Here is a 24,493-nt window from a genome sequence, read left to right as displayed (position 1 = left end):
ACGGAGCACATCAAGCTGGGCCCCCTTCCCTGGCTGGGCGGGAGGGCAGCCCCCGGCTCCTGGCACAATTGGGGCGGGAGAGCCTGGCCCAGGGCCCGCTTCCCAGCTAGCCCGTGTGTTTTCCCCCCTCTGTGCCCCGCACGGTATGGGAGGGGCCGTCCTGCAGGGCAGCAGCGCGGCCTGGCTCCTGGCCTCACACCACCAGCCTAGATGCCCCCCGCCCTTCCCCTCGCACCCTCCCTTGAGCCGTCTGGCTCCCCCGAACCCTGGAGGAACTGGGCCTGCCTGGAGCCTCCCTCCCGCCAGCCCTGGGTGCTAGCCGAGCCCCCTCTGTGCCCGCGAACTGCGCCTGCCCCAGCTCCTCCCCCCACGCGCAGGCTGTGGGGAGACGCTGGGGCCGTGGCAAGGACCAAGCAGAGACAGGGAGTTGGAGCAACACAGGCAGGTCTTTAATGATGCCCCGGACCAGTGAGGCTGGTGCTGGAAGCTGCAGCTGTCTACGCTGCGGGGGGGAGGTGCACAGATGGGGGGAGCATGGAAGGGGGCAGGCGAGGGTGGTGGGGCAGGCAGCTCATGCAGATACGTGGCCAGCGGGCCGTGGACTGAGGGGTCACTAGCACAAAGGGTTGGGTCAGTCCCTCGGGCCATCCTGTCCCTGTGCCCCCGAGCCAGGGGGACCCCCTGCGTCTGCCCTGCACAGGGCCTGGGAAGACCAGGGGTACAGGCCGGGTCCAGCCCTGGGCCCCCCTTGCTGAGGGAGGCGTGAGGGTGCTGGTGCCCCAGGGTCTCACAGCTGGGCTGGGCTCCAGGGGCAGGCGGCCGTGCCGCGCCGCGCTCAGCAAAGGGTTGGAGGCTGGGCATGGCCGGGGGAGAGCAGGCTGGGCCCTGCCAGGGGTGCTGGGTGCTGGCGCCAGAGGCTGTGCCTCCTACCCATGGGAGGCTGGTGTGATCATGGCCCGGCCTGGCCCAGGCTCAGCAAACCCCACCCCGCCCCGTGGGCAGTCGCAGCCCTGGGGCCAGCAGTCCCGCCTGCCGGGGGATCCCCAGCCCCGATTCCTGTCCCGGGCGCGGTGCGGGCACAGCACAGCCCGTGCAGGGAAGCCCAGGAGTGCAGCCCTGCAGCCGTCTGCTGGCCGGGAGCTGCCCGGGGCCGGGGCCGGGCCTGGCGTCGAACCGCAGCCGCCTCAGCAGGCGAACTCCTGGCAGTTGCCGAGAGCCGGGTGGCGAGGTAGCATGTGCGGGGTGAGGCCCAGCCGGTCCGAGTGGCTCCGCAGGGTTTCACAGGTGCTCTGGGGAGGAACGGGGAGGGGGTGAGAGGCAGGCAGTGTCCATCCATCCATCCATCCATCCGCCCAGTCCAGTCCAGCTCAGGTCCCTGCCCTGCTGCCCCGACAGCCGTGGTCTCCCTCCTCACCCCTCCATGCCCTGCCATAGGCTGGGCTCAGCCGCCGGTGCCATGACCCTCCTGGTGTTCTCCGTGGGGCTGGGGCTGGGCGTGGAGGGGCGGGGCGGGGGGGAGGGAGATGTGCTGGGGGGCGGAGTGGACGAGGCAGCGGGGTGCCCTGCCCAGCCAGGGCCGTTCTCTGCTCCGCGCTGGGGCAGCGCAGGGTGCCGTGGCTGTGTCAGCCCCAGGCATGGCGCAGCGGTGATGCCATGGAGCAGCCCCCGACTCCCGCATGCCGCGCTGGGCGCTCCTGGCCGGGGCAGCGAAGGGCCGGGGGGAGTTTGGCCGGTTTGCGAAGGGGAGGCCGTGCCAGGGTTGCCTGGCCCCGGCGCGTGGACCTTGCAGGAGTCTGGCCGCCCAGCTGGCCCTACCGCTGCAGCCCGCGGCGCTTGCCAGCCTGGGGAACGGCTCCTCCACAGGCCCGAGCCGGCTCCACCCCGGCTCCACGGCCAGCTCCAGCCGTGATGTGCGCAGAGATGAGGCACTGCCTGAGCTGGGGCAGCCGGGGCCAGTGTGAGCAGGGCAGGGGCCAGTCACCCCACGGGACGGTTCTGCTCACTCCCAGCGCTTGGCCTCCCGCACAGCCCAGGGCAGGGCTCTCCCCGGGCCTCCTGCACCGCGGGCGGCGGAGCCAGAGCGGGTCCGTTCAGTGCCTGCACGTGGCCCTTTTCCAAGCCCTTCCACCGCGTCCCTTCCTCGTCTGCAGCGCAGGCCCAGCACTGGGCACAGCCGCGGGCTGGCTCCCTGCAGCCCCAGGAACCTGCACAATCCCAGGCCAGGTCCTGGGCCCCGCTCAGCTGCTCCCTGCCCTAGTGCCGTGCGCTGTGCTGTATGAAGCCCGCTGTGCCGGTGGCAGGGCGCCGTGGCAGCAGTGACCCCCCCACCCCGGGGCCCTCACGCCAGCCACCACGCAGTAAAGGGCTGAGAGAGGGACGAGGCCAAAGGCCAAGTGGCGCCTCCCCAGCGGTGCCGCAGCCAGAGCCCAGCACCCAGCCCTCGGCGCTACGGGCCCCTTGCCGATGGGGTCGCTGGGCTGTGGTGCAGGTAGGGGGCGGCTTTGGGGCGGGTTATGGGGTCAGCTGCACCCACAGCAATGAGAACTCAGGCGCAAAGCCAGGCACGCGTGCAGGTCCCGGCCCTGGGTAGCGGGACTGAGTGGGGACAGCTGCACTGGAGCGAGAGGCAATAGTGAGCCAGGCCCAGTTCTGTGGGGTGGGAGCTGCTGCTGCAGGGGGAGGATGGGGGGGCTCGCTCTCCAGCCCCCCAAGGACAGGCAGAGGGTGCTGCTGTGGGTAGCAGGGTCACCCACTGAATCAGGAGGAACCTCTGGGGCCACAGCCTGCCCCACGCTGCAGGGGACGCCGGCGAATCCCAGTGATCCGGGGCACCCTCCAGAGCCCAGCTCTGCGCGCTCGCTGCAGGACGGGGCCTGGCAGCATGCACCGTGTACAAGAGGGGCCGGGCGCTGTGGCTTGTCCCGGGTGTAGCGCCCGGGCTGGCAGTCTGCACACGGCGCAGAGCCCCCGGCTCGCCTGGGCCTGGCCTTATCCCCGCGTCTGGGCCCGGAGCACTGAGGCCCTGGCTCGCAGGGGTTCTCCCGGGCCGTGCTGAGCCTGGTGTTCCCTGCAGGGGGCACGGCGGGGCCGGGCAGCGTCAGCCCCAGGCTCCTGGCCCGACCCATGACCCGTGGGGTGGCCCAGCCCCAGGGGTCCCGGGTCTGACCGAGAGCCTTGCAGCTGAAGCCCAGGGGCTGCAAGACCTGTGAGCTGAGAGCAGACAGGCCGGGTGGGAATCTGCCCCTTGGAGGAGCTGCAGCAGGGGCTGCGCCCTGCCGCCCCACGCCGGGAGCTTTGCTGGGGCTGGGGCGTGACGCCTTGTCCCCCCGCACTCCCCACTGAACTGAGCCGAGGAGAGGAGGATGCCAACGCCCAGCTGAGTGAGAGGCGGTGCAGCCCGGCCCCCCGTGTCTGGCCAGACCCCTGACGGGGACACACCCCAGAGCCCCCTGGGAACTCAGGCTACTCCTGCGTCCAGCTCGCCCGCCCCAGAGCCCCACCAGCCCCGGCAGGCGGCAGCGTCTCCGCGCGGCTCCTTGGAACGTGGCCAAGCCGCAGGTTCCAGCCTGGCGTGTCCCCAGGGCCATGGAGCGTCTGGTCTGTGCCTACCTGACCCTCCCAGAGCCTGGGTGAGAGAAGGCAGCGCCCTGGGCTGGCAGCTGGGAAAGGGGTGATGGCTCAGCTGTGCTCTTGCGCCCACGGGGAGAACGTGGCCTTCTTGGCTCCCCTGCCCCGGCCAAGAGCAGGCTGTGCTGCGCTGGCCCCCCGGCTCCCTCCGGCTGGGGACCCAGTGGGAAAGGCAGGGCTGCAGGGTGGGGCTGAGGGGATCTCTACAGAGCGAGGAGCCGACGAGGCAAGTGGAGTCCAAGCAAGAGCTGAGACGGAGGCCCTGGGCCAGCGCTGGGCGCAGGCTGGCGAGGGGGGGGAGGGGAGCAGGGCATGGGGGTGACGGTGGGATGGTGATGCAGACCCTCCCCTGGAGCAGACAGAGGAGCCCGAAATGCGCTGGACTCCCCTGACTCCCCCCCGCCCCCCATGTGAGCCAACTCCCCCCCTGCTCTGGCCTTTCCAGTCCAGCCCCCCCCGCCTGTGTGTGGGGAGAGGCAGCCATTTCTCTGGGGGCAGAGCCTGGATAGGAGCAAGACCCACGGGGGCGGGTGTGGACTCTCCCCCACCCACTGACTGTCAGCCTGAGCCAGAAAGAGACCCCCAGCCTGGGGCAGCCCCACACCCCAGCTGTGCTGTGGGGGATTGGGCTGTTGGGGGGGCACGTGTAGTGCTCGGGGGGGCCCTCTCCAGGCCTGGCTGTTCTTGGGGGGCACATGGGATGCACAGGGGCGCCTCGCCTGGCCTGGTGCACGGGGCAGTTACCAGGTTATCGCTGTTACTTCGCTGGGGTCTCTTCTTGTTCTTGTAAAAGCTGAGGAGTTTGTCCCGAAATACCTGGGGGAGGAGAAAACTGGGTCATCCCTGACTGGGGGGCTCTGCAGTGAGCTCTGCTGGGGGGCCCCCCCATAGTTAGGGGTCCTAGCTGGCCGGTTTGTACTTCTGCTCTCTGCACCTGCACGGGAGGGTCCAGGGGTTAGGCACGCGCCTGGGTCTCTGGTTTCAAGGCCCTGTGTTGCTCTAGGTTTCCTGTGGGACCCTGGAAAAGCCTGGCCAATGGGGTTAACGCCCAGCCCTGTCTCCTGGGTGTGTGAGGGAAACACATGAAGGGTTGCAAGGCGCCCAGATGTGGCAGTGAGGGGCCAGAGAGGTGCCATGGACACCCTCTGTGGCCAAGTGGGAATAATTTGTAATATTTGTATGAAGCCTGAATGTGCCTCAGTTTCCCTTAGATGCAACACTGTTATTGTTGGGGAGGAAAAGGGCATGGGGGTGGGGGGGTGACACTGTGGGAGGCTTTTCCCTAATGTTTTGCATGACTACTGTGTGTGCCTCAGTTTCCCCTGTGTACTACACAAGCACCTGGGTGGCGCCAGGGGTCTGTGCTTGGTGCAGGGACCCCAGCCGGCAGGCGTGGCTGCCTCTCGCTGCCTGCGCAACGCTCATGGCCAGACACTGTAACCTGGCACCTGATGGCCGGGCCCCTCTGCGAGAGCCGGGGGCTGCGCGGAGTCTTGGCCGGCCGAGGAGCGAGGTGGAGGCCGGGAGACCCGTTTGCCCGGCAAAGAGCCACTGGCCAGAGAGGGGCTGGGGCGGGCGGGCTGCAGCGGAGGCTGGTCCGTGGGCGGCTGGGGAGCGGAAGCGGGGAGAGCCCAGAGCGGGGATCCCCCAGGCTGGACTTTGCTGACTGTTCCTAATTCCTGCGCTGTGCTGCGCTGCCGGCCACTAACCCAGCCGCGGAGAGCGCGGGCGTGCGGCCCCTGGGGCGTGAGGCTCCCCCAGGCGTCCCATCCAGGGGCACTCAGTGCAGGGGGCTCGGTGTGAACGGGGGGGACATAGAATGATCGAAGATGAGGGTTGGCAGGGACACCAGGAGGTATCGAATCCAACCCCCTGCTCAGAGCAGGACCAGCCCCAACTAAACCGTCCCAGCCAGGGCTTTGTCCAGCCAGGCCTTAAAAACCTCTAAAGATGGAGATTCCACCAGCTCCCTAGTAACCCATTCCAGTGCTTCACCACCCTTCTAGGGGAAAAGTTTTTCCTAATGTTCAACCTAGACCTCCCCCACTGCAACCTGAGACCGTGGCTCCTTGTTCTGTCATCTGCCACCATTGAGAACAGCCTAGCCCCATCCTCCCTGGAACCCCCTTCAGGTAGTTAAAGGCTGCTATCAAATCCCCCCTCATTCTTCTCTTTTGCAGACTGAACAATCTAGTTCCCTCAGCCTCTCCCCATAAGTCTTGTGCTCCAGCCCCCTCATCATGCGGAGGCCAGACCCAGGCGCGGGAGCCAGAGGCTTGTCCTGGTGTGAGGGGCCCTGAGGGGCGACTCTGCGCTAGGGCCTGACTTCATTCAGGGGTCCCAGAGCACCAGGGCGGTGACCCCGTGACATGGGGCATGGAGGGGCGGGGGACACGGGCAGGGGCTATGGCGGGGGGCGGGCCCATGGGCTGGAGGTTTGGCTGTGGTTGGCGTTGAAGCTAAACCAGCCTCAGGAGCCTCATTGAGGGGGGAGGCTCAGGGGGACCCCCCTGGCTCGGGTGGGGCCCCTACCCCATGGAGCAGGCCAGCCAGCTCTGGGCTCTGATGCCAGGAGCAGCCACCGTCTTCCTGCCCCCAGGGCCCAGGTACCTGCTGGGTTCGGAGGTCCAGGGCCCAGAGCGCTGGGGCAGAGCAGGTGGGGGCAACCGGCTCATGGCACGATCCCACACTGCCCACGGCCAGCACCCGGCTGGGCCAGGCCCCTCTGGTGCTGCCCCGGGGCCTCCTGGACCCTCAGGGCTGCCTTTGGCCCCAAGCCCGCTGGCCAATGTGGCCCGTGTGTGACAGCCTCACCTCGTACAGGTAGTCGAAGATCTCCAGGATGGTCAGGATGCTGGCCCCGATGAACAGCCCCATCTGGCCCCCGATGTCCCCTGGGGGCAGGGGCAGAGCGTGAATGGGCAGCTGTGCCGTGCCCACACCACGTCCCCCACAGCACCGGCCCCCCACCCCTTCCCAGCTGGGAGCCGCCACTGCCCTGTCGGGGCAGGACACAGCTCTGAGCTCCCCTCTCTGCCGCCCCACTGCAGCCCCCGGGATGCCCTGCCCCCAGGGGCCCATCAGCCCCCAGCCCCGCAGGACACTCACCAGCTGCAGTGCCCAGCCCCCCAGCCCCCCCAGGACACTCACTCACCCAGCCCCCCCAGGACACTCACTCACCCAGCCCCCCCCCAGGACACTCACTCACCCAGCAGCCCCGCCACCTCATACGCTTTCTTCTGCTCAATAGTCTCATAGTTCAAGGCTTCGAAGAAAATGTCCAGCACCAGCACGTTCTCCCTGGGGTGCAGCGACCGGCGAGGCAGACAGACAGACATGGCCAGACAGAGGGAGCGATGCAGACAGGCAGGCAGATGCGGATGGAGACAAGCCGTGAGTCCCAGTGACGGAGTGTGGTGACATGAGGGGCCCCCCAGAGCTGGTGAGGGCCCTGGCGGGGGACAGGCTGGGGAGGAGCAAAAGTGTGGGGGGGTCCTGTGGGGGGGCGGATGCTGTGCAGGGAGGGCGGGTGCTGTGCTGGGGGGTGTTGTGGGAGGGTGGGTGCTGTCTGCGGGGGGGGGGCAGGTGCTGTCTGTGGGGACGGGGGTGCTGCAGGGGGCGAGTGCTGCAGGGGGTGGGTGCTGCGGGGGATGGGTGCTGTCTGCGGGGGACAGGTGCTGCAGGGGGACGGGGGTGCTGTCTGTGGGGGACGGGGGTGCTGCGGGGGGCGAGTGCTGCAGGGGGTGGGTGCTGCGGGGGATGGGTGCTGTCTGCGGGGGACGGGGGTGCTGCGGGGGGCGGGTGCTGAAGGGGGTGGGTGCTGCTGTGTCTGCGGGGGACGGGGGTGCTGCGGGGGACGGGTGCTGTCTGCGGGGGACGGGGGTGCTGCGGGGGATGGGTGCTGTCTGCGGGGGGCGGGGGCTGCGGGGGATGGGTGCTGTCTGCGGGGGGCGGGTCTGCCTGCGGGGCGGGGGCTCTGCGGGGGATGGGTGCTGTCTGCGGGGCGGGGGTGCTGCAGGGGGTGGGTGCTGCGGGGGATGGGTGCTGTCTGCGGGGGACGGGGGGACAGGTGCTGTCTGCGGGGGACGGGGGTGCTGCGGGGGATGGGTGCTGTCTGGGGGGGGGTGCTGTCTGCGGGGGCAGGTGCTGCAGGGGGCGGGTGCTGTCTGCGGGGGACGGGGGTGCTGCGGGGGATGGGTGCTGTCTGCGGGGGGCGGGGGCTGTCTGCGGGGGACGGGGGTGCTGCGGGGGATGGGTGCTGTCTGCGGGGGACGGGGGTGCTGCGGGGGGCGGGTGCTGTCTGCGGGGGACGGGGGTGCTGCGGGGGGCGGGTGCTGTCTGCGGGGGGCGGGTGCTGCGGGGGGCGGGGGCTGTCTGCGGGGGATGGGGCTGTCTGCGGGGGACGGGGGTGCTGCAGGGGGTGGGTGCTGCGGGGGGCGGGTGCTGTCTGCGGGGGGCGGGGGTGCTGCGGGGGATGGGTGCTGTCTGCGGGGGGCGGGTGCTGCAGGGGGTGGGTGCTGCGGGGGGCGGGTGCTGTCTGCGGGGGACGGGGGTGCTGCGGGGGATGGGTGCTGTCTGCGGGGGGCGGGTGCTGTCTGTCTGCGGGGCGGGGGCTCTGCGGGGCACTCACGAGATGTACTGCTCGCTCTTGTTGTACTTCTTGGCCAGGTACTTGGCTGAGGCCTTGCTGGGGATCTTGACCATGGAGAGCTCCTTGCTGTAGCGCACCGTGTTGCAGGGCGTGCGGCACACGCAGAACTCGCTGTCCTTCTTCACCAGGAAGTCTGGGGAACCGCGGGGAGCAGGGCGGGCGTGAGCCAGCACCGCCCAGAGGGGCCAGGGAGCCACGGGGCCGGGCCGGAGATCCCAGGAAGCGAGGGCCCCACATACAGCCCTCGACGGACTGGGCAACAGGGCCAAGGGGCTCCAGTCCCTCCCCCGCCCCCCAGGCAGCGACGTGGGTTGGGGACTAGGCTGGAGGGTCCCCCAGGGTGGGGGGAGGCATGGCCAGGCGAGGGGCAGCCCCAGTGCCAGGGATGGTTTGGGCTGGACCAGGGCCTGGGCGATGGGCTGTGGGTCAGGCTGGGCTGGGCTGGGCTGGGCTGGGCTGGGGAGGGGAGGGGAGGGGGCGCCCCCCAGCGGCAGTGGGGAGCCGGAGGGGGCAGGGGCTCGGTGGGTCCGTACCCAGGGCGGGGTCGGCGCACTCCTTGTACTGCTCCGGCGTGCACACGTTGGCGTTCCCTGGGGAGAGGGGCACACGGTCACTCACCAGGCACGGCCGGCGGTCGGGGGCTGCGTCTCGTTAGAGCCCCACATCCGAGGCGTGGGGGAGGCGGGCCCAGCAGCACTTGGGGGGCACCTTCTTCACCCTGCTCCTGCTCCGGCTCCCGGAACCGGAAGGTCTCCACCAGCATCCCCTGCCCAAGACCTCTCCCAGCGCCCCTGGACTGGGGCCACTCCCGCCGCACAGGGCCTCCCAGCAGCCCCCTCCCCCGCCACATGGGGCCTCCCCACTGCCCCTTCCTCTCCCCCAGCCCCACCCGCGGTGCCTGGCATGTGCCCGCCCCGCCCCGCCCCGCCCCTCACCGGGCATGTGCACCATGCGGCAGTTGCAGTTCTCCACCAGGTAGCGGGTCTCGCAGTCCAGCCGGCAGGCCGTGATGCTGTAGTTGGTGAAGAAGTCGGATTCAATGGGGGTGGATTTGCAGTCCCCCCAGGGGGGCGGGAGGTAGACCAGCTAGAACACACACAGGGTCAAGGAAAAGACTGGGGTGGGGGCCAGCAGCCTGTCCCGGGCCAGGACCCCTCCGCCCCACCCCGCTCCTGTGCCGCGATGTGGCCCCCCAGCCCCGCCCCACACTCTGCCCTCTGTGCGGATAGCGCCGGCGTTCCTGACCGGGTCACGCATGGAACGCCCTCGCCCCACGCACCCCATCCGTGCAATAGCAGCCACGCGAGCTGCCCAGCCCCACCCAGCACCTCACGGAGGTGCGGGCACACGCCGCACGCCTGGCACCACGTGCACGTCTGCACACACGTGCGCACTGGCCCTTGCTATGGCGCTGCACATGCACACGCATCTGCCCATGTGGTGCTGCGGGCCCATGCACACACACAGTGGGCGGCAGGGCCTGACGGTAACAACCCTGGGTGCAGAGCGTCACCGCAGGAAGCGGGCAGGACGAGGGGGAAGGTCCAGGCGGCCCCGAGGGTGCAGAGCACAGGCGGGTGGTGCTGCGCGCCCTGGTCCTGCGGCGGAGGAGGAGGCGCAGCGCGGTGTGGGGAGCGGGGTGCGTGAGTGCTGTGTGGAGATGAGGGGGCGCCTTCCCTTACAGTCACTGGCTGCACAGGTCCTCGCCCACGTGGAGCCCACGCGAGGCGCAGGTGCCTCGCACACGAGGTCGGACTCTTTGGCCAGCAGGGCCTGGCAGGACTGTGCTGCGTTCACGCGCCCCAGAGTTCCACCCGTCCCTCCCTCGCTACTTCCCACTCCAGCACAGCCGGGCTCTGAAGGAGGGGCTGCAGGGCGGCCGGTGGGATCCACATGGACAAAGCATCGCCAAGCATGCAGCGCCTGTCCCCGTTCTCGCTCCATTAGCTGCTGGCTGCGTGGACCCTTTCGTCTGCAGTAGACGCTAAACTGCAGTGTACTGCTCAGCCACTAGCGTGTCCCATTCCTTATTAAACGAAACTCAGCCCATCCTGGCAGGGCATTCAAGGAGCTTACGATGAACAGAGCTGGTGTATACGCAAGTGGTGTAGCCAGTCTGTACCTGACACCGGAGCTGGACATGCTGCCAGGAGTAAACTAAGGCCAGAACCAGAAAGAAACCAGCAACAAAGGCTGCAGGATCTCAACCACATGCTACTTTTCAACGCCCCAGAGAACTTCAGCTTTGACAAATCTTCCCAATGGGCAGCCCGAAAACAACGGCTTGCAAGATTTTCCACCGCTACCAAGCTCCATAAGGAAACTGATGATAGACAGGTATCTCCTTACCTGACGCTAGTGGGAAGCAAGCAGAGCATATCTGCAAATCGTTCGACTTTACTGAAGATGCAAAGATGACTATGAAATGGTTCTGGCTATGTCTGACGTATACTTCACACCTCAGAGAAACGTGGTTTATAAAAGAACATGTTTTCATGTGAGAACTGAAAAACCAGGGGAAACGTTGAATGTTTTAGAAGAGCTCTGTACGCATTGGCTGAAAACTGTGATTTCTGGGAATGCAAAACATGAACTGATCAGAGATGGGCTGGTTATTGGGTTAACACATAAAAACCTTTCACAGCAGCTACAACTGAAGAGAGATTTAACCTTAGCCACAGCTATACAGAGAGCAAAGCCTTCTGAGCCAGTGAGACAGCAAAACCTAGGGCAACTTGACGGAAAACTTGAACTATTTTAGAAACTGTAAGCAGTCACTTGCCTGTTAGAAGTCATTATCATCAAACCCCTGGGGCAAGGAGAGAACATCCAGGCAAAGAGAGGAAAGTCCCAGCCTGCCTGCAGGAAGTGTGGAACAGGTCACACCCCAAGAGATGACGCAGCCAGCCAGAGGGGCATGGTGCAATAAATGCACAAAGTATGGACATTCCGCAGCTGTTTGCCGCACCAAAGCAGTCAGGGAGTTGACCATTGTTACAGATAATCAAGAGCTGTTGTTTCTGCGATCTATCACGTGTGATTACACAGAACCTGTCTGGAGAGTGAAACTGAATATCCTGGCAAGGTGAGTGTCTTTCAAACGGACTCAGGGGCTAATGTCAAAGTAACTCCGAAGGGCCTTACAATCACCTTTAACCCCTCCCAGAGCTGAGGCCACCTGACCCAGCTCTGGCTAACCCTGGAGGGATTCTGAACTGCATGTCCAGCACAGAGGCCAGTTCACCACAGAGACAACCTGTGCATTCAGCGTGCATGTGATCAGAGGTCCACAGACCATCAGCTTTCTCAGCCGCAGCCTGGCAGACATGAGGGCCTAGTGAGAGAGGTAAGAGAACTCAATGGAGTATTGGGTAGTATTAGATCCCGTGCAAACCACCTCAAGAGCTAATGCTGAGCCATACAACGTATATATATATATGTGTATATCGCAGGTTCCTGTCCCATTACTTCATAAAGTGGAAATTGAATTAAAGAGAATGGGGCAAACTGGCATAATCAAGAAAAATCTGAGTGCCCACAGCATGGTGTGCTCCGGAGGAATCGGTTATAAAGAAAAATACGAATGTGTGTTGATCTTAAAAGACTTAAGCTACTGTGAGAGAAATATCTATCCTGCCGGCACTGGATGACTTCCTCCCCAGTGGGAAAGGAGCTACAGTATTCTCCAAGCTGGATGCCTCAAGAGGATTCAGACAAATTCTTTTAGCCGTAGAAAGTGCTAAACTGTCTTCATGTATCACAGCCTTTGGGAGGCTGCTTTTGAAGATTACTTTTGGGATGACCAGTGCACCTGAAATTTACCAAAGCAAGATGGCAGAACTGTTAACAAACACAAATGGAGTTGTACTTGTCATGGATGATATTCTGATATAGTGATCTTCCATGGAAGAAAACAACAGACCCCTCAATGCACTGCTAAGCCAAGTCACTCTGGACTGAAGCTAAATAAGGAAAATGCATTTTCCATCTATCCCAAAGAGAGTTTTGGGGACAGATGATAACTAAAGATGGAAGCAGTCCTAGCCCTGAGAAAGTAAAAGCAATTCAAGAATTGAATGCACCAGCTAAGGTACCAGCACTGCGATGTGTACTAGGGATGGTAAATTACCTTGGCTGAGACCTATGAGACCTTTCAACAGTGACAAAACTACGGAACGAATTGTAAAAGTCCAACACGTCTTGGCTTTGGGGACCAAATCAAGAAATTGCCTTCAAAAAGGAGCAGAAATGCTCTCAGCTGCTTCAGTGCTCACGTACTGTGATGTGAAGAAAGCCACAAGCAAATGGAGAGGCTGAGAGAGCTGTACAGACAGCCAAGAAAACCCTACCGCAGGAAGCTCCATTCCTTGCTCTTCTGAGCTACAGATCAACACCAATAACAGCGACTGGATACTGTCCAGATATGATGAAGTGGGAATTCTCTTAGTGTTTTGTATGAATACTCTCTGTATGCCTCAGTTTCCCCTATAGAATCATAGGACTGGAAGGGACCTCGTGAGGTCATTTAGTGCAATTCCCTGCGGTCAAGGCAGGACCAAGCATTATCCCGCCACCTAGACACTGTTGCACCCATACCCAGATGGTGGGATAAGGGTGTGTGGTCGTTGCAGAGATCCTAGCAGGCAGATGTGACTGCCGCCTGGCTGCCTGGCCCAGGCAATAGCCAGACACTCTATCCTGGCGACTGATGGCCGGGGCCCAGCCTCTGCAAGAGCCAGCCAGAGGAGTTGGAGAACAAAGCAAGAGGTGGAGGCCAGGTGACCAGTTTGCCCGGGAAGAGACCAAGGATGGAGGAGGGGCAACTGGGCGTGACAGAGGCTGGGCTGCAGGAAGCGAGTCAGTCTCCTGGTTTGGGACTCAAGGGAAAGCCCAGGGCTCTGGATCCCACCCATCGACACCAACCAACCAGGCAACCCCAACTAACCCTAACCAACCAACCACAACTACTAACCTAACTCAACTCCCTATCCTCAACCAACCAACCAACCCTGACTACTAACCCCACCCACCCCAACCAACCATCCCTGACTACTAACTTCACCCACCCCAACCAACCAACCAACCCTTACTAACCCCACCCACCCCAACCAACCAACCAACCAACCATCCCTACTACTAACTTCACCCACCCCAACCAACCAACCAACCCTGACTACTAACCCCACCCACCCCAACCAACCATCCCTGACTACCTCAACCCCAACCAACCAACCAACCCTGACTACTAACCCCACCCACCCCAACCAACCAACCAACAACCCTGACTACTAACTTCACCCACCCCCAACGAACCAACCAACCAACCAACCAATGACTACTAACCCCACCCACCCCTAACCAACAACCAACCAATTCTAACTAACCCAACCAACAACCAACCAACCAACCCTGACTACTAACCCAACCAAACCCAACCAACCAACCCCTGACTACTAACCCCACCCACCCAACCAACCAACCCTGACTACTCATCCCAACCAACCCTGACTACTAACCCCACCCACCCACCCACCCAACCAACCAACCAACCAATCAACCCTGACTACTGACCCCACCCACCCAACCAACCAACCCTGACTACTAACCCCACCCACTCAACCAACCAACCCTGACTACTAACCCCACCCACCCCAACCAACCAATCAATTCTAACTAACCCTAAACAACCAACCCCAGGTACTAACCCAACCAAACCCACCATCCCCAACCAACCAACCCCAACCCACCTCATCCCAGGTAACAACCCCTAACCAGCCCACCATCTCCAATCCACCCCAACCAACAAACCCTAACCAGCTCACCTCAGCTAACCTTGGCAACCAATGCCAACTACTAACCCAACCCATCATCCCAACCCCACAACCTAACCAACCCAAACTAACCCACCACAATTACCCCTAACCAACCAACTCCAGCTACTAACCCAACCCACCTCAACCAATTCATCTTAACCTACTGAAAGCAGCAACTGCACCTACTAACCCAACACACCATCTGAACCTCAGCCAATCAACTCTAATCCACCATCCCACCCAACCAAACCCCAGCGACCAGCTCCATCTAAGCCAAAACAAACTCCCACCCCCAACCAGCCCTAACTACTAACCCAAGCCCCATCCCCAACTCACAAACCCTAACCAACCCACCTAATCCAGACCCACCAACCATCCCCAACAAACCCCAATCAACCAACCCCAGCTAAACGTAACCAACGAACGATATGCTTTTCATATCTGCAAGGGCCCGGGGGCAGGTGCGAGCGTGGCCCTGGTGGAACTGCGACCCCCACCTCATGGCCACAGGGCCTAGGAGGGGAGAACAGTCAGGACCATTATGCCTCTCCATGCCCCCAGTGGGGGGACACCAGGACACACAGGCACTGTGCATCCCCACTGGCCACTGGTGGCCAAAGATGCCGGTCCCATGGCATGTGGAGCCTGCCTCGAGTGGGATCCACATGGCCAGGGCCTGGAAGAAGAATCTGCTCCTGACAGCCTTCCTTGCAGAGACGGGGAAACCTCCTGCCAACATCCGTCCCCGGGGGTCCCTGAGGAGCCGCCCCCACTTTCTCTCATCACCAGCGCTCCCTCCCTGCCCAGCTGCCTGCCCCATGAGCACTGGGGGGACGAGCAGGACTCCAGCTGGCCCGTGGGCCCCAGGGATGGACAGACAAATGGAAGGACGGATACCCTCTGCTGCTGGCAGGACACGAAGGTCTGGAAACCAGGCGCCACGCCGAAGCCCAGCTGGTCGATGAAGGGTGGCTCCTCCTGGCTGTGGATCTGCACCTTGACCCCGGCTTCATAGGAAGTCTCGTCTGCAAACACAGCAGAGCATGGGGGGTGTTACTGATGCTAGCAGGAGATGGGGGGATACCCCACCCCACAGCAATAGGGGTTGAGGGGTGGGACAGGGCTCCTTTTCTCTTGTGGGAGCTGACTAGACCAATTCCTGCCCTGTGGCATTTCAGCCTTGGGCAGGAGGGGGTCAGCCAGGCCGGTCCATGCCGGGTGCTGCTGCCCCGTGGATGGGGGTCAGCCAGGCTTAGGGGAGTGTTTGGGGGGCAGCCCCGGACCCTGTGCCTAGCCTCACCGGTGTCGCCCCACACGGGCAGGTATTCTTCCTGCTGGATGTTCAGCATGAGCTCCAGCCCGTTGCCGGTGCCGCCCTTGACTGTGGTGAGCAGTTCAGTGCCCGGCGCACCCCCGTTGAAGGTGTAGCACTTCCCCAGGCGCGTGAAGATCTGCAGGGGAGACAGCGTCAGTCCAGCCCGGGGCGGGGCTGGGACCCTGGCTGGGGGTGTTGGTGAGGGGGATTCTCAGGGATTCCAAGGCCAGAAGGAACCAGTGCGCGTGACGCAGGCCCAGGGGCTGCCTTGAATTAATTCCTAGAGCAGGAGCCAGGCTGGATTTTCACATGGGCAGTGATGGAGACTCCACCGTGACCTCGGGACATTGCTCCCGTGGTAAATTACTCGCCGTTACAACTCTGCGCCTGTCACCAGCCTGAACCTGGCTAGCGTCAGCTTCCAGCCACTGGATCGTGTCAGCCCTTCGCCTGCTGAACCGCGGAGCCCGTTGTTAACGGGCTGTTCCCATGTAGCTACCTATGGACTGTGACCACGTCACCCCTTAGCCTTCTCTTCATTCTGTCATCCCGCGCAGCAGCCCGGGACAGAACCCAGGAGTCCCGGCTCCCAGCCCCACCCCCTGCTCTAACTACTGGAGCCCCACTGCCCCTCCCCCCAAGCTGGGACACAACCCAGGAACCCAGGAGTCCGGGTGCCCAGTCCCTGGCTCTTGTGACAATGAGGAGTGCTCTGGGGAGATGAGTGAAGAGACTGAGACTGTCCCCCATGGAGCAGGGCTGGGGGCTGGGCCGTTCCTGGCAGCTCCCTGGGGCAGGCAACGGGGGCAGTTCGGGCAGGTCCCATGTTTTGCTGGTTCTGACCCCTAGGCAGTGCTGCTGTCAGCCGACGACTGCTCCACGGCCGGGGGCGGGGGAGCACCAGGGAGCCAGAGATGTCAGGCACTGATCTGCCCACCCCAGCCGGCCTCCCGCAGAGCCCAGGGTAGAGGTCTCCCCGGGACTCCTGCCCCTGGAGCCAGAGCGGGGCTGTTCGAGAGACGCCTGGTCTGGGTTCACTGACCCTGCCTGAGGGAGACACACTCCCCTGGTCAGTTGCTCCAGTGGGAGTGGGGGGGCTCCTGACCCAGAGCGGGTCTGGTTCAGCTCCAGCGCGGGGCCCAGGGCCCGGGCCCCTGATGTGTGTGGCCCTCACCCCATGACGGGGCCCTGTGCGGGGGCCGGGGGCCCTCTGGCTCTTGGCAGATCGGAGGTTTCACAGGAATGCCCATGCCGGGTAAGGAGCCTGGTGCATCCTGGGGAGGGAGGAGTCCATGCACCCTGCGCCCCGTCTGGGGCACCCCCAAAACGGCCGCTGGGCCTGGGTGGCGCCTGGTCACCCCCGTGTGCTGGGTGCAGCTCGCCCATGCAGGCACAGCTTGGCACCCAACCCACGCGAGGGAGGCAGGGGGAGACGCTGTCCTGGCAACTGGGCTGCACAGGTACGGGAGGGGAGCCATCGCCATGGCAACGGCTGCACAGGCGGAGGGGAGCCATCGCCATGGTAACAGAGGATCCATCGAAGGAAGGGGGAGATGGCGCCATGGTGACAGGCAGGACCCGCCTCCATGCTCATCCATGTCCAGTCTCGGCTCAGTGCCCCTCGCCTGCCCTCCGGGAGAGGGGAGACGCTCGCTGTTGTGGGGGTCGGGCCTTGCAGGCTCCCTGTGCTGGGGGTGGGGTGCCCTGGCCCTGAGCGCACAGAGGCTGCTGCAAGGCTGGGGACGCCCCTTCAGGCCGGGAGCACATGGGGCAGGGAGGGGTCGCTGGGCTCCCTTCATGGGCCTGTTGCCTCTCCCCAGCCTCCCACATGCCCTGCAGTCCCCAGCTCAGGCGCTGGGTCTGCCTGCTCCTCAGCCCCCAGCCCAGACCCAGGCCCAGCATCCCCAAGGGACTCTGCTCAGTGGGAGCCCCCCCAAACCCTCAGCCCAGCCCTGCCACAGGCAGCCCTGGCCCTGGTCCCCCCGGGGTCCCCGGCAGCTCTCGTGATCCCCACCAACGTCCCACGCTTGGAACCTGCTGTTGGCATGAGTGAGACCCTGTGGCAGGGAGTTCCACCGGCTCGGGAGAGCGGAGACACAGGGTCCCTCCCCTGCAAGGTCTAAGGCCTTGCCTTGGGTTTTTGGCTAAGCTGAGGCCTTGTTCTGGGGCTAAGCAGTAGCAGCCATATCAGGTGAGGCAGCAGCCATGAGCTGCGTAGCAGGTGGCCACATCCTCACAGCCCTGAAACGACTTTGATACAAGGTGATATGGGGCTGTTGAAAGGTGCTACTGTCCTAATGGTACCTGCCAGCACCAGACAAAGAGACAGAGCCTCAGGTGCTCTAAGAAAACTTGGTTTGCCAGCGCTCTGTCTGGCCAGGAGTCACTGATCAGCCCTCGTGCTTGTCAAATCTACACTTCTGATTGTTTGCCTTTATGGTGCCCACGTCTCTGTTGTTTATCTGAATGTTTCTGTCTGGTTCTTTGGTGGTTTCTCTGCTGCAGAACTAAGTGCACTATTCAGATCAATGCAGGTGCTGGCTCTGGGCGGCTAAAGGACTGTTTTGTAATGGGCCAGGGCTGGTGTTTGCGGCACTTTAGTTTAAATGAGAGATTTGGAATGGCTCTCTCATTACAAGAGGTAATTGCTTTGCTCACCCATTCTCACCTCCTACTCAATGACTCTCATTAACCCTCAAGTACCCGGCGTTCATCCCCCTCCCCCATTGTTCTCTATGCACGTGTATATCTATGTTTCCTATTTACTGTATCATTCTACCTCTGCATCTGACGAAGTGAGCTGAGTCTCACGAAAGCCTATGCCTACAAAAATTAACTGTGTTAGTCTTTAAAGTGCCACAGAACTCTCCTTGTTTAGTTTAAAGGATTGGTCACGGGACAGCTAAGCAGGACCCAAGTTTAACTCTATAAACTCAGGTCCCAAAGGAAGTGCTTTGGAGCTAACTCCAGCACACAGCCCGAGATCAGAGCTGCCAGACCTCAGCACTCTGCCAACCACACTGTGCAGAAGCTGGAGTCCCAATGATCTAACCCTGACTGGCCACCAGGAGAGGTTTGTCTGCCTGACTGGGAGTGGTGAGCACTGGATGTGCAGCGTGCGTGTCTGTGTTGGGGATTGTTAATAAACAGAGAATAAGGATATTCCTGTGCGAGGCTCCTTGACTGGTGAAAGATCCTGCAAACCCGCAGAGAATCACACCCGCAGCGCTACGGATTGGAAAGGCTGGGTGCGTCCATTAACCAGGGTACGCCCGGAGCCCTACGGCCTGGGAACGGGTGACCCTGAGCCCTAGAGTGTGAACTGGGTATGGGTAGGTGTCTTCCACCCCCGGAGCCCTACGGCCTGGGTAAGAGTGGGGTGCCCTCGTGTGTGGATAACACCCCTAGGCCTAGAGTGTGTTGCTGCTGCCTGCCTGTGCCTGCCCGCACAGCAGTGCCCGTCGCTCCCCCCAGGCCCCGCTGCCCTGTGCCCCTGGCGAAGGTCCCAGCCTGTTGCACGGCTCGGGCACGCACTGCCAAGACCCCAGACGCTGCCCGGCACCTGGCTGCAGCCTCAGCTCTGCACACCCCGTTCGGGGACAGCTCAGTCCTGGGGGTCCCTCACTCGCAGCAGCCACCCCCCGGGGCCCTCGGCTGGGCCTGGAGTAGCTATGGGTCACACGCTGCCCGTGTTACACAGGAGCATCTACTGCCCGTGTGCACATGGCCCTGTGTCTCTCACACACAGCCCCTGCATCACACACCTGTGCGACAGCGCTGATGCTGGCAGTGGGCTCCTGGCGCTAGTGGGGCTAAACGTCAGGGAGCTGCCCCAGCCCGCCTGGGCCACCCACAGGAGCCGAGCCCCTTGCTAGCCAGAGACACCTTCCCCCCGGCTCGTGCAGCTCCGAGCGAGCGGCCGCGTGGCTAACGCTGCCAGAGGGCCATGCAGCCGCATGCTGGGCACACCGAGCGTGGGGGCCCGGCGGGGGCCGGCCAGGCCGGGGGCGGGAGGCGGAGGGGAGCCTGGCAGGACGCAGCCAGCTGGGCGAGGGAGGGAACAGAGGAGCCCAGGAGCTGGGACTGGTCTTGCCGGGCCTGGGGGTCGGGTGAGCTCCACAAAGGGCAGCTGCCCAGCCCTGGGGGAGCAGGAATCTCCTGTCCAGCCCTGGGCGCGTGGGGTAAACTGTCCGTCCCCCCCACCGCCCCTTGTTCCCTCTCTGACACCCCGGGAGTGTGAGTGCAACGGGCCCCAGGCAGCAGCTCCAACAGCATGAGCCCCCCCCGGTCCCCGAGTGACCAACACCCCAGCCCCGCTACTCACGGCTCTACAGACCCGGACGCTGCCGGCAGAACCCCCCCCGGCCTGGCGTTAAACCCCCCCCACCTCCCACATTTCCCAGGCAGAGCCGTCCCGTCCTCCCCGGCCCTGGGGTCAGACACCCCCACATTCCCCAGGCAGAGCCCCACCCCCATCCTGGGCCTGCCGTCACATCCCATCCCACGGCCCCTCAAGCCCCAGGCAGAGCCACCCCCCACCCCTGGGGCTGGGGTCAGCCCCCCCATGCACTCCCCAGTCCCAGAGGTGGGGGGTCAGCCCCCACCATGCACCCCCCAGGCCGGAGGCAGGGGTCAGTCCCCCCATGTACCCCCCAGGCCCGGAGGCGGGGGTCAGCCCCCCACCCTCCAGGCCCGGGTGCCCCCATGCCCCCCCAGGCCCAGGTCTGGGGTCAGCCCCCCCATGCACCCCCAGGCCCAGAGGCGGGGGTCAGCCCCCCCATGCACCCCCCAGGCCCAGGCCTGGTATCAGCCCCCCCATGCACCCCCCAGTCCCAGAGGCGGGGGTCAGCCCCCCCATGCACCCTCCAGGCCCGGGTCAGTCCCCCATGCACCCCCCAGGCCCAGGTCTGGGGTCAGCCCCCCCCCATGCACCCCCCAGGCCCAGAGGCGGGGGTCAGCCCCCCCATGCACCCCCCAGGCCCAGGCCTGGTATCAGCCCCCCCATGCACCCCCCAGTCCCAGAGGTGGGGGTCAGCCCCCCCATGCACCCCCATGCACCCCGGCGGCGGGCTGGCTCACCGCGGAGAAGTTGCGGGCGGAGCAGGCGGCGCCGCGGAAGCTGCACTGCAGCAGCATGTCGGCCATGTCGTGGCCCGTGCGGTTGTAGAAGTCGGCCATGTCGAAGGGCTGGGCCGTGAAGTGCCGGAAGTTGGCCTTGTCCCGCAGGGCGGCCAGGAGCCGGGGCTCGGCCAGCTGGGGGCTGCTGATCTGGTAGCGGGCGTCCAGCAGCGCCAGCAGCTCGCCCACGTGGTAGAGGTCGTTGCGGGTGATGCGGGAGAAGCGGAACTCGTTCAGGTTGCAGATGGTGACGGCCGGGAAGGTCAGGTTGGGCGCGGCCACCTCGTCCAGCTTGGTGACGTGGGGGTAGGTGAAGAAGTAGGCCAGGCGCTCGGCGCAGACCAGCAGCAGCAGCCCCAGCGAGCCCAGGAAGAAGAGGGCCCAGAGCACGCGGCGCGGCGAGAGGCCGCCGGGCCGGAAGACGTGGCTGACCCCGTGCAGCGAGGCGCTGCTGGCGAAGGCCTGCAGCCGGGAGAGGCGCCCGGCCTCCCCGCACCCCCTCATGGCGGCCGGGGCGCCGGCCCGACGGGGGAGGGCCGGTCCCGCTCCTCGGGGCCCCCCCGGCCCCCTACTCGTGCCCCACGGCGGGGGCCGGCGGCTGGCTCCCGGCTGGCCTCCCGCACAGGGGCTGCCCCCGGGGCCGGCCCATGGCCTGGCTGTCAGGCTGCAGCGTCCCGGGCCCCCCCTGCTCCCACCAATGGCGGGCGCTGGCTACGGCAGCCCCGGATCACCACGGCGACGGAATGCGGCCTGGGACCCCGTCTCCGGGCTGCGCCCCCCCCGCTGGCCACCCACGGCCGGCAGCCGCTCAGCAGCCCATTGTGATCCCCGGCCTGCCGGCTGGTGCAGGACGGTGGGATGCTGCCGGCTCCTCCGCACAGCACAGCACAGCACAGCACGGCAGCCTGCTGCTTCCCCGCCACTCCCAGCGCCGGCGCCGGCTCCGTCCCTCCTGCCTCCTCACACCCGGAGCCGGAGCCGGGGCCAGCCCAGCCCCACGCCGGCACACGGCAGCCGGCACGGCCTGGCCACCCACCACGTGACGCACCAGCTGGGGCTACACCCAGGCAGCTGCGGGTGGGTGGGCGGGAGCCGCAGGAGACAGAGCGAGCGGCCCAGGGAGCTAGGATGGGGGGCTGGGCGCCAGGACTCCTGGGTTCTCTCCCCAGCTCTGGAGGGGGGCAGTGAGTGGGGGTGCAGACTCGTGCTCGCTCTGGCAGGTTTCCAGCACTGACGCGGCCCTGGCTCACTGGGGGTCTCTACCCCGTCCGCAGGCGTCCCCTCCAGGGCTCCGCACCCCACGCAGGCCCAGCGGCCAGCCCAGGCAGCTGAGAGGGGAGGCCGCAGCGCAGCCTTGCCAGTAACCCGGCCTCCGGCCAGCGACCCTGGGCTCCCTGCTGCCGCCCCAGCCCTGCGGGACTCCCTGCTTCCCCAGCCAGGGCTGCAGAGCCAGGAAGGCTGAGGACACGTGTGGGGGAAATGGGGTGTGGATGCAGCCCCAGGATCCCGACGAGCCGGCACCCTGGCCGTGCGTGAAGCCGGTCTCTGTACCCCTAAGCATTGCACGGAGGGGTGGGAAGCTGCCGGCATGGCCGAGCCCTGGGGGAGCGTGAACCGTGTGCCCGGCCTGAGTGACGGTGACTGCGACTGCTGTAACCCCTAGACACGCGGCTGGCAAAGTCCTTCTGCGCCATGACCCGAGAACTAACGACCCCCGACTCCCGCGCTGGCTGGGATCGCGCCTGACGGCAGGCGGGTGTCCAGTCCTTTGGGGGTGGAGGATTCCCCGGGTCCCATCCAGGGATCCCGCAGGGGGAGGTCAGGCAGAGCAGGGGGGCTGGACCCTGCGGGGCCAGAGTCGGGAGGCTGCAGCGCCGGTGTGAGCAGACCTGGGGGGGGGGCAGACTCCGAGCACTAGCGTCCGGACTGGCTGCACCCGAGGGGTCCCAGGCCCGAACCCTGTGAGACTCCAGCACATGGGGGGGGCCGCACCTCTTCCCCCCAGGGCAGCACCCTGCTATCCCCGCCCTGCCCCCACATCCCAGCTCTGCCAGTGGCTCAGTCCTGACCCCAGCCCCTGCTAGCCCAGCCCTGGGTGTTTCCGAGCAGGGCCTGGCCCCCGTGCTAGTTCTGACCCAGCGACTGGCAGCTGCAGGCCCAGGAGACCCGCAAACTCCCTGCACCCAGGAGCTGAACTGCCCCCCGCCTGCCCAGCTGCCAGACAAGCGCTGCACCATCCCCAGGCTGCCTCCGGCCCAGAGCGCCCCAGCTGGGCCCTCGCCGGGTGACGCCGGTGAGCCCTGGCTGCTGTCCCAGGGGACGGGACCAACACGTGCAGCACCCCACAGCCCACACCACAGCCTCAGCTACCCCCTGCCACGGTGCCTTTCACCCAGCCCTGGGGGCGGAGTGGGGCAGGAGCTGTGGGCACTGTGGGGGGCACTGGCACGGGCCCTCCCTGCTGCACAGCTCATGGCAGGGCAGGGGATGCAGGAGGCACGTCTGTGGGGCTCTTGTGATGCCGATTCGGGGCTGAGGCAGCACTCAGCCCCCTGCAGAAGGTCTCCAGGGGAGGGGAAGGGCTGGCAACGCCTCAGCAATGCCCCCACCCTGTGCCTAGGGGCAAACGGGGCAGGGTGTAACAGACCTGCCGTGGGGATGGGGGGAGACAACCTTCCCTCTCGTTCCCTGTCCTGATGACGGCACATGGGCCAGGGCCGGGCCTGCCTCTCAGCCTGCCCACAGGGGAGCCAGGCCTGCTGGCAGCAAGGCCAGGTGGGCAGCTGGCAGCCTCCTTGCCGGCCCAGGCCCGGGAGCAAAGGGGGCAGGAGCCGAGTGGGAGCCAGGCACCTCTGGGTGCCAACGGGGAGGGGCACAGAGAGGCCAGGAAGGTTACGGGGCTCTCCTGCATCCAGGGTGTCCAGCCTAGTTCACCGGAGATGGGCATGCACCAGCCCTGTCACCCTGGTCACCAGCACCCCTGTGAAACGTGCAGCAGGCGCTCGGCGCGGGTACCACAGGAGGGCCACGGACACCGCTGGCTGAGACGCCCAGCCTCTGCGGCCAGGCGTGAAAAGCAGCTTTTCTGGCAGGCGAGAGCGGTCCCTGTCACTCAGCACTGCCTGGTTCTCCCCGTCTGCTAATGAAGGGTTGTGAAAAAGTCACAGGCAGAAGTACAGGGCTGAGGTGGAGGGGGGACCCTATCTTGAGGTGCACATCAAAGGTTTGCTCCAATCTATTTGGGGCACAAAGACGACACCTTGTCGTCCTCCGCGTGGGAAGGAAACAGACGTGTCTGCTTCATGGAAGAGGCCTTTGGGCAGGCGTGGCTGAAAACACTGGAGAGAATTGGGGGTGAAATAAGCTTCCTTAGCGGAGGGTCACTTGTCAGTGAAGGTTAGTCTCTAGAAAGTGTGGGATGGTTGGTTTGATATGTAACCATTTGGGTCCAATATTCTTACGCATTGGCACCTGACTCTCGACTCTGATAAACCTACTCTTGTTTTCAATATCCGTAGATCAAAATGCTCTGAGTTCAGCTGGCCCTGAGCCACTCTCACAGGCTGGTGTGTGCTGTCCTTTGGGAGCAGCCAGCCTGGGCATTCTGAGAGGGGTCAGTGGATCAGGGCTGGACGCTGCCGGGAACACCCCACAGCCGGGGGGCTGGGGGCCTAGCGCTGCCCGTACAGAGGGGGAGGCCTGGTGGGTCCAGGGAGCTGATGCCCAGCTGGCCCAGGCGAGGCCCCTTCACACAACGGGCTGTGGTGGCGAGGTGCATCCCAAGGCCGGGTACCCACTGATTTGGGGGTGCCGGTGGCCCAGTCCTGTCTGCACTGAGGGAGAGGGGCAGGGGCTCAGCCTGGAGAAGAGGAACCCCATGGGGGGGGGGGGGGGGAAGGGAGGCTGGCCTGGGTTAGCGCTGCCCCTGCTATGAACCCCGGGGAGCTGGGACTCAGCCCATCACAAACC

General features: G+C 64.8%; 1 protein-coding gene across 2 annotated transcripts; it reads right to left on the bottom strand.

Annotated features, from left to right (window-relative positions):
- Positions 1-424: 424 nt before the first annotated feature.
- ASIC3 (acid sensing ion channel subunit 3) lies at positions 425-21,548 on the bottom strand. Of its 2 annotated transcripts, XM_067535697.1 has the most exons (10): positions 20,486-21,548; positions 15,392-15,542; positions 14,989-15,116; positions 9,214-9,364; positions 8,812-8,868; positions 8,258-8,411; positions 6,836-6,927; positions 6,442-6,521; positions 4,372-4,443; positions 425-1,289 (listed from the first exon to the last, which is right to left on the bottom strand). In XM_067535697.1, the coding sequence occupies exons 1-10, from the start codon at positions 21,026-21,028 to the stop codon at positions 1,185-1,187; spliced, it is 1,533 nt and encodes a 510-aa protein (XP_067391798.1). In that variant the 5' UTR covers positions 21,029-21,548; the 3' UTR covers positions 425-1,184. The 2 variants fall into 2 exon arrangements, with proteins under 2 accessions (XP_067391798.1, XP_067391799.1); XM_067535698.1 differs by lacking the exon at positions 8,812-8,868.
- Positions 21,549-24,493: the final 2,945 nt, after the last annotated feature.

This window comes from Emydura macquarii, unplaced genomic scaffold (assembly GCF_026122565.2).
Source record: "Emydura macquarii macquarii isolate MOO-44397 ecotype Brisbane River unplaced genomic scaffold, CSIRO-AGI_Emac_v2 contig_3511, whole genome shotgun sequence".
Lineage (NCBI taxonomy): Eukaryota > Metazoa > Chordata > Testudines > Chelidae > Emydura > Emydura macquarii.
The sequence above is the reverse complement of the archived record's forward strand: the minus strand, read 5'-3'. Positions and strand labels throughout refer to the sequence as shown.

What these genes read in the sequence shown, in the direction of transcription:
- ASIC3 (XM_067535697.1), bottom strand. Translation starts at nt 21,028, where the DNA reads ATGAGGGGGTGCGGGGAGGCCGGGCGCCTCTCCCGGCTGCAGGCCTTC. An exon ending in CCGCCCGCAACTTCTCCGCG is followed by an intron (nt 15,543 to 20,485) that starts GTGAGCCAGCCC and finishes TCTCCCCTGCAG; the next exon opens with ATCTTCACGCGCCTGGGGAA. An exon ending in GCCCGTGTGGGGCGACACCG is followed by an intron (nt 15,117 to 15,391) that starts GTGAGGCTAGGC and finishes CTGTGTTTGCAG; the next exon opens with ACGAGACTTCCTATGAAGCC.